The sequence below is a fragment of the Carlito syrichta genome, unplaced genomic scaffold, assembly GCF_000164805.1.
Source record: "Carlito syrichta isolate Samal-C Ts95f unplaced genomic scaffold, Tarsius_syrichta-2.0.1 Scaffold92608, whole genome shotgun sequence".
Lineage (NCBI taxonomy): Eukaryota > Metazoa > Chordata > Mammalia > Primates > Tarsiidae > Carlito > Carlito syrichta.
In genome coordinates, this window is record NW_007036704.1 from 9343 (window position 1) to 17628 (window position 8286).

At 38.5% G+C, this 8286-nt stretch overlaps 1 protein-coding gene across 1 annotated transcript in view; it reads left to right on the forward strand.

Annotated features, from left to right (window-relative positions):
- Positions 1-334: 334 nt before the first annotated feature.
- The window catches only part of LOC103262881 (zinc finger protein 639), an 8892-nt gene continuing 940 nt past the window's right edge, over positions 335-8286 (forward strand). Inside the window, 6 exon segments of the mRNA XM_021713602.1 lie at positions 335-365; positions 3305-3376; positions 4144-4212; positions 5243-5353; positions 7548-7682; positions 7827-8284. Of these exon segments, the coding sequence (XP_021569277.1) occupies positions 4155-4212; positions 5243-5353; positions 7548-7682; positions 7827-8284 (762 nt within the window). The 5' untranslated portion in view covers positions 335-365; positions 3305-3376; positions 4144-4154.

The window sequence follows — 8286 nt, forward strand, 5'->3', positions numbered from 1 at the left end:
GCCCGCGAGTCCGCCTCGACCGTGCGTTTCCGTCAGGACTCGCCAAGACCTGTCGTGGGTTCTAGTTCAGGCTCTCCTGCCACACCTTTCTTTTCTTCTTTTTTTTAACCTAAAACACGCACTCATTTTTATGAGGGCGAAAAGGGAAGTTCAGCTTTTCTTAAACTCGCTAGAAGTGTAGCTGTAAGACATCTTCCATACCAATGAGAAGGAGAGACGATTTCCACGGCATGAAAGGGCTTTTAAAGGGTTCATCTCGGCAGCCCCCTCGGGTCCCCTTCCACGGTGGGAGCTTTTCTGTCCCCTCAACAAATCTTGCTTTCTCAACTAAATAAATAAATAAAAATGAAAGGGTCGTCTATTCGGTAAGAGCTGACTACGTGTTACGTGTATTGTGCTTGGTACATAAACATTCTCGTTGATTGAAAAAATGACGAGTGGAAAGATGCCAACCTTCATTTTATAAGGTGCTTTTTTAAAAAAATTAATGTGTTGGGCATGATTCCATTTTTGTAAATGTAAAATTTTAAAACTCATTTCTGGGTTTCCTGCAGTGACACGTGTTACATATGTGGTTTGTATTTAAGCCAGGGAAGGGAGAGTGAGTGATAGCGCGTGTGATCAAAATCTTCCTGATAAGAGGATTCTGACATCCTTGAGTAAAAAGCCAAATCTCTTCATCGAGGCAGTTATGCATACAAAAGGCACATAAAAACGTTTGCTGAAATGAAGATGGTTAGCATTTTTGGTCTTGAGTGAGCATCTCACCATCATGCTGGAAGGATATCTGATAAGCATTTGGGTATTGTTCAGCCCTTAGTAGGAGTCAAACCCTTTCTTATTCAAGTGATCCTACTCTTACCTGACAGTCTAAATCCAGGCCAGCTTGCAACGTTAATTTTTAATGCCATACCTAGTTTCGTTTTCTTACTTTTGATCCTTCATTTTCTAAGGAACTTGAAATGTATTCTGAAATAGCACGAGAACACTTAACATGTTTGGCTGTTGGTTTTGTGTTCTCCCTGATACTTTCAAAGTGAAGATTTTGGCTGTATAAATTCTGGAAGTGTACAAAAGAAGTATTAGGAATACGGCTTGAAGTTTTAGTTTATTACATAAGATGGAAACTGGTTTTCTTTTTATTTTTGAATGCAGTAGATTGGGATGGTCACTCAAAGGACACTATGTATGTTAGGTGAGGCATTTTATTGATTGGCATCATTTCTGTACATTTCATGGTTGTCAGTGTCCTCAAACTACTCCCTTCCCCTTCTCCCAGTTGGTGGTTGAGTAAGAACTAGTAGCAGCAATTAGAAGTGAAGATCAACTCACAGAGGGTTAGTTATTCAATGCCCAGGAGTTGGAACATGCGCATTTTCATTGCTGGTTCTACCACTTCTTAATTGGCTTAACTTTAACTGAGTCTTTTCCTCATCAGTAAAAATGAGGCGGATCTGATAGCCTTTTATGTACCTTACAGGATTGTTTTGAAGATGAAATAGGATAAGGGTTAGGAAAATGCTTAATAAAATAAAAAGACACTGTCTTATTACCTACTGTATCATCTTGTCACTTACAGTCCTGATATACCCAGAACTTAGTTTGCACCTCAGCTAGAAATGAGACGGTTTTAGTAATGATGCCAAGTTTTCCCTGCCATGTATATCACCTTCCTGATTAAAAAAAAAAAGCAGCATATAAGACTGGTGGAGAAAGTTTCACAACACATTTCTATTTCTGACATTCCTTCCCTGACTACGCTTCAGTGAGAAGAACACTAATCTGAGACACTGATCGACTTGAGTTGGGGTGGTCACTTTACCTTTCTATTTGTTTTCCAAAACTAAAAGCAATTGAAAGTATGGACTAGCGGGCACTGTGGCTCATCACACCTGTAATCCCAGCACTTTGAGAGGCAGAGGCTAGAGGATTATCTGAGCCCAGGGGTACGAGACCAGCCTGGGCAACTTGGGGATAAATCAGAAAATTAACTGGGCATGGTGCCACACACCTGTGGTTCCACCTATTCGGAAGGCTGAGGCTGAAGGATCTCCTGGGCCCAGCAATTTGAGGCTGCAGGACCATGAGCGTGCCACTGCGTTCCAGCATGGTTGTCAGAGTGAGACTCCAGCTCAAAAAAAAAAAAAAAGAACAAGAAAGTATGGACTTTAAAATCTGCTAGTCATCAGCCTGGGCAACTTGGCAAGACCCCAGACCTCATCTCTACAATAAATCAAAAAATTTGCTGGGCGTGATAGCTAAGGCAGAAGGATCGCCTGAGGCCAGCAGATTGAGGCTGCCGGGGCTATGAGTTGAAAACAAAAAACAAAAAATCCGCTAGGCATGTGTTCATATCTCAACCCCAGCACTTATTGAATATTCAACTTTGACTTTATCATGCCTCAGTTTCTTTATCACTAACAAGGAGTAAATAATAACAGGGAGAACTTGGCATCATTACTAAGACCGTCTAATTTCTAATTGAGGTGCAAACACTATTTTTGCTACTTCAATAAGTTCTGGGGATATCAGGACAGTATACCTGATGTGGATTTTACATATCATAGGATTAAATGAGATAAAGTATGTTCACAGCCTGGTACATATGGTGCTCAATTATCGTCGTTATTTTTACTTATTTTTGTTTTTGTTTTGTTTTGGGGGGGGTTTTTTTAGTTGGAGTCTCCATCACCCAGGCTGGAGTGCAGTGGCACATTCACAGCCACCTCAGCCTCTACCTGCTGAGCTCAGGCCATCCTTCTGCATCAGGCTTCCAAGTAGCTGGAACTACAGGCGCATGCCACCATGCCCAGCTAATTTTTTGGATTATTGTAGAGACGAGGTCTCACCAAGTTGCCCAGGCTGGTCTTGAATCCCTAGGCTGAGGCAATCCTCTCACCTTGGCCTCCCAAAGTGCTGGGATTACAGGCTTGAGCCACCACGTCTGGCCTACTTACATTGTTAAATAATCTATAAGGACCTTAACAGTTTAAAGTCTGTGATTTGGTTTGCTTTCATTATGGCTGACTAAATTAATGCAGATATTTATTCCTATTTTAGTGTCAAAAGATACAGCTATAGCTTTAGAAGGTAAATTTCATTCAAAAATGTGAAATATTTACATATAATCACATATCAATATAAACAGGTTTTAGTATTTAGTACATCATATCCAACAGCATATTATTCCTGAATTAATTCCATATAACTTTCCAGTTGATTAAAGATCTGGTACCATTATATTCTTGAGTCTCAGAAATGAGCTACATTTTTGCTTATATAAATTGTCATGTTTTACTTACAGGCGTTTTTTACCACCTGTGGAAGCGTCCCCATAATTCATTTTTCCTGACTCCAGTAATAAGAATTATACCAAGTAAGTGGATGTAGTGAAACTAGTTTGTTAATTTTATAACAGTTCTTAGGAATTTAATCAAACAGTGGATACTGCACCTGTTATGTTTCCAGTAGAATATTGAATATGGGTCGGGCGCGATGGCTCATGCCTATAATTTCAGCACTTTGGGAGGCTGAGGTAAGAGGATTGCCTGAACCCAGGGGTTCGAGACCAGCCTGGGCAACTTGGTGAGACCTCGTCTCTACACTAAATCACAAAAGCTAGCCAGGCATAGTGGCGTGTGTCTGTAGTTGCAGCTACTTGGAAGGTTGAAGCGGAAGGATCATCTGAGCCCAGCAGGTTGAGGCTACAGCAGCCATGAGCATGCCACTCACTGCTCTCCAGCCTGGGTGACAGAGTGAGACACTGACTCAAAAAAATATATATTTCCAATAGTAGGAAATATGACTGTAAACTTCTTGTTTAATAAGGTACTATTAGTAAAATGTTTCTTTTTTTATATATGCAAAGTAATTTAAGCATAGGGCTTATTGTAATTATCCAGTTCTCACAATTGCATCAACAATTTGAAAAAGAATTTCTCAACCTCAGGAAAGAAAACAGAAATTATTGTCCTGCCTTTACATTTGATCAAAAAAATTCAAAATATAGAGGCATTGTTTAACGTTTTTCTTATAGATTTTCAAGACATATTTCTTATTGCCAGTAAATTCTTTGGTTAGGAAGAATTTTTATAACAATATTAACAGTTGTTATTTGTGACATTAATTTTTTTCATTTTTTAGATTGAAAAGATATGAATGAGTATCCTAAAAAAAGAAAAAGGAAGACTTTACACCCTTCTCGTTATTCAGGTCTGTGTATAATTAATTTAAAGCTGTGTCATGGATTAATTCCCAAGAAATTGTATTCCCATTTATTTTCTCATAAACGATCAGATGAGACTTAAATATCTGGGTCAATTTTTAGGAAAGACAACAATTTAACTAAATGCTCTGGATGCATAATTCCTCATTGGCTGTCATGTACTAGGCACACATCAGAACTTTACAAACATGATTTTACTCTTCACAGCCCTGTGGGCTGTAGATATTTGAAATTAGGTAGCCAAGGTTACTTAGGCAGAGTAATTGGAATTTGCCTTTGAATTCCCAAGCTGTGCTCAAGACATAATGGTTGCCTCGGTAGAAGATATTTTGCACTATTGAGGGAAAAAGACTTTACTGTGTGCATTACTTTCAGAAATGTGAACTTGCATTTTGATTGTTAATTTTAGATCCTTTGAGGTTGGCTCTGCTGTGGTGGCAGTATAGAAAAGTGGCCCATCTCTAAGACACTTCATATACAAGTACTTAAGGCAGTCTCAGTCATACCTATTGGCCTACCTAACCCACACATTCTTCATATCTGTGGAAATTAAGCCTAGTATACTATTTGGGCCCTTTCCAGACAAGACTTGAAATAACTATATTCATAAACCCTAGTTGGTCCTTTCCACCTCCCCTATGTGTTGACCTTTCTCTGCACTCCATGTCGTATCCTCCTGGCAGTTAGTTCAGTGTTTTGTGCAGTTAACACATGGTTTATCATATATTTTTATTTTTTGAGATCCTGACTATAAGGCAAATGTACCTTGTGTTTTTCAAAGTTATGTTTTAAAGTGTGTAATGTGGTTCTTTCAAAGCTCGATGTCAGTATCAGATCTGAAACATAAAGGCTTTAAAAATTGAGGAACATATTATACAGTGTATTCATTACAAATAAACTAAATATTACAAATAACTAAAATCATGAAAACATACATGTAGGATAAAGGGATGTCTCTCATTAAATGTGTATATGTTTTTTGTGGTTGAAATTTATTTCATTTTGTTTTATGTTCAGACTCCTCTGGAATAAGCAGAATTGCAGATGGATTCAATGGAATTTTTTCTGATCATTGTTATAGTGTCTGTTCTATGAGACAGCCAGACTTAAAATATTTTGACAACAAAGGTATATCTAATATTTTTTTAAATATTTTTCTTTAAATTGTTTTCACATAATTTTATTCCTTATTTGAAAATGCAGGTAAAATGTGGGTTGATGTTTTCAAAGCAGGCAAGTGTTTGAATTTGTTATGATGTGAGAAAACAAATTTGTTTTTTTTGTTGGGTTTTTTTTTTTTTGGTGAGTTGGAGTCTCACTCTGTCGCCCAGACTGGAGTGCAGTGGCCGCTCCCGGCCACCGCAGCCTCGACCTGCTGGGTTCCAGCAATCCTTTCGCTTCAACCTTCCAGTAGCTGGAACTACAGGTGCGCGCTACCACACCCGGCTAATTTTTGATTTATTGTAGAGATGAGGTCTCGCCAAGTTGCCCAGGCGGGTCTCGAACCCACGGGCTCAGGCAGTCTACTCACCTCACCCTCCCAAGGTGTGAGATTACAGGCTGAGACACCGAGCCCAGCTACAAAGTTGTATTTTTTTTTAAGAAAGCAAGTAAGTAATTTTAATTTTTAACATTATTTCAGACATATAAAAAGCATACTCTCCTAAATCCATTTTATTTGGCTTGAAATTAGTGGCAAAAGGGGAGTGATGCAGCGTTGGGAGCATTTATGAATGGTGTCAGCAGGGAGCAGTAGCTCGGGCCCGTAATCCTAGCACTTTGGGAGGCCGAGGTGGGAGGATTGCTTGAGCCTAGAAGTTGGAGACAAGCCTGGGCAACATAGTAAGATCTCTTCTGTACAAAAAAATTTAAAAAATTAGCCAGGCATGGTGGCATATGTCTATAGTCCCAACTGCTTGGGATACTGACACAGAAAGATCACCTTAGCCCAAGAGGTCGAAGCAGCAGTGAGCTATAATTGTGCCACTGCACTCCAGTCTAGGTGGCAGAGTGAGACCCCCAACTCATTCAGTGGTCTTTCTGAAATAGAGGAGTCAACAGAAGATGCAAGGCTGAAAAAGACCAAACCACCCTCTGTTCTTTCCTTCTGCTACCCCACCCAGACTGTCAGGTATAGCTGAGTAGAAGAACTGTGTATAACACCACTCTTAACCTTTCACAATAAATGCTCCCAACTCTGCGTCATTCCTGCTTTGCCACCAATTTCTAGCCAACTAAAATGGATTTGAGAGAGTTTGCTTTTTACTCTATGTATGAAATAACATTATCAACTAAAATTACTTGTTTTCTTTTAAAAAAGTACTATTTTGTTTTCTCACATTATAGCATCAACACCAACAGTCATAAATCTTGTTGATAATATGTATCTTGGTAGGATGTGATGAAAATGGCAGCTTATATCTGTCTACTTCCCAAGAATGTACAGTTCTCCTCACTCTAATCATTAAAAAAAAAAAAAAAAAACCAGCAGAGAGATTCCATTGGCAGGGCATCCTACAAAACACCTGACTAGTATTCCAAGGTCATCACAAATAAGGATGGTGAGAAACTGCCGAGCCAACAATAGCCTATAAAGACATGACAACTAAGTGTAGTATGGTATCCTGGATGAGATCCTGGAGCAAATAAAGGACATTTGGTAAAAACTAAGGAAATCTAGATGAAGTATGGACTTTAGTAACAATGTATCGGTATTGGTCATTAGTTGTAACAAATGTACCATACAAATACAAGGTGTTAAAAGTGGAGAGATAGTGTGGGGTATATGGAAACCCTCTGTACTATCCTCTCAACCTTTTCTGTGAATCTAAAACTGTTCTAAGTAATAAACTTTATTTTTTTTTTAAATGTTGGGCTAGGCAAGGTGGCTCACACTTGTAATCCCAGCATTTTAGGAGGCCAAGGTGGGAGGACCACTTGAGACCAGGAGTTTGAGATCAGCTTGGGCAACATCGTGAGAACCCATCTCTACCAAAAAAAAAAAATTATCTGGTGCTTTAAAATACTGCAGCTGCACTAGAGAATAAAGGCTTATTCAAACTCAATAATTTAAACTTAAAATCCTAAGTAACTTCAAAAAGTTTATTCTAGTCCAAATGAGACATGGAAGCAAAAGCAGTTGCTTGTTTGAGCAGATTTTCTGCATCTGGGACATATAGATAACTTCTCTTTTCATGACTAAATCTAAGTCCTGAGTTGCTGTTGGAATTCAAAATTATATTAAAAACAACTAATGTTTCATTTAGTAATTGTGCTTAATGCTTTGATACAAGTAATAAGTATTCCAAATCTTTTTTTACAGACGATGATTCTGATACCGAGACATCAAATGACTTACCAAAATTTACAGATGGAATCAAGGCCAGGAACAGAAATCAGAACTATCTGGTTCCCAGTCCTGTACTTAGAATTCTAGACCACACTGCCTTTTCTGCAGGTTGGGGAAAGTAATTAAAGTATTGACATATTTTGTATGAATGAATGAAAAACAATACATACATTTCTTTTTGCCCAATTGTATTTATCTATCAGGTGTTTCTGAGTAATAGTAAAATAATAATAGGCTTATTTTATTCTTCAGAAAAGTCTGCTGCTATTGAAATTTGTGATGAAGAGTGTGACTCACCTGAATCAGTCAACCAGCAAACTCAAGAGGAGAGTCCTATAGAAGTTCACGCTGCTGAAGATGTTCCGATTGCCGTAGAAGTACATGCGATTTCTGAAGATTATGATATAGAGACAGAAAACAATTCCTCTGAGAGTATCCAAGACCATATTGATGAAGAACCACCAGCTAAACTCTGTAAAATTCTTGACAAGAGCCAAGCTTTGAATGTGACTGCCCAGCAGAAATGGCCTTTGCTGAGAGCTAATAGCAGTGGCCTCTATAAATGTGAACTTTGTGAGTTCAACAGCAAATATTTTTCTGACTTAAAGCAGCATATGATCCTGAAGCATAAACGTACTGACTCAAATGTGTGTCGAGTATGCAAGGAAAGTTTCTCTACCAACATGCTTCTGATAGAACATGCCAAACTACA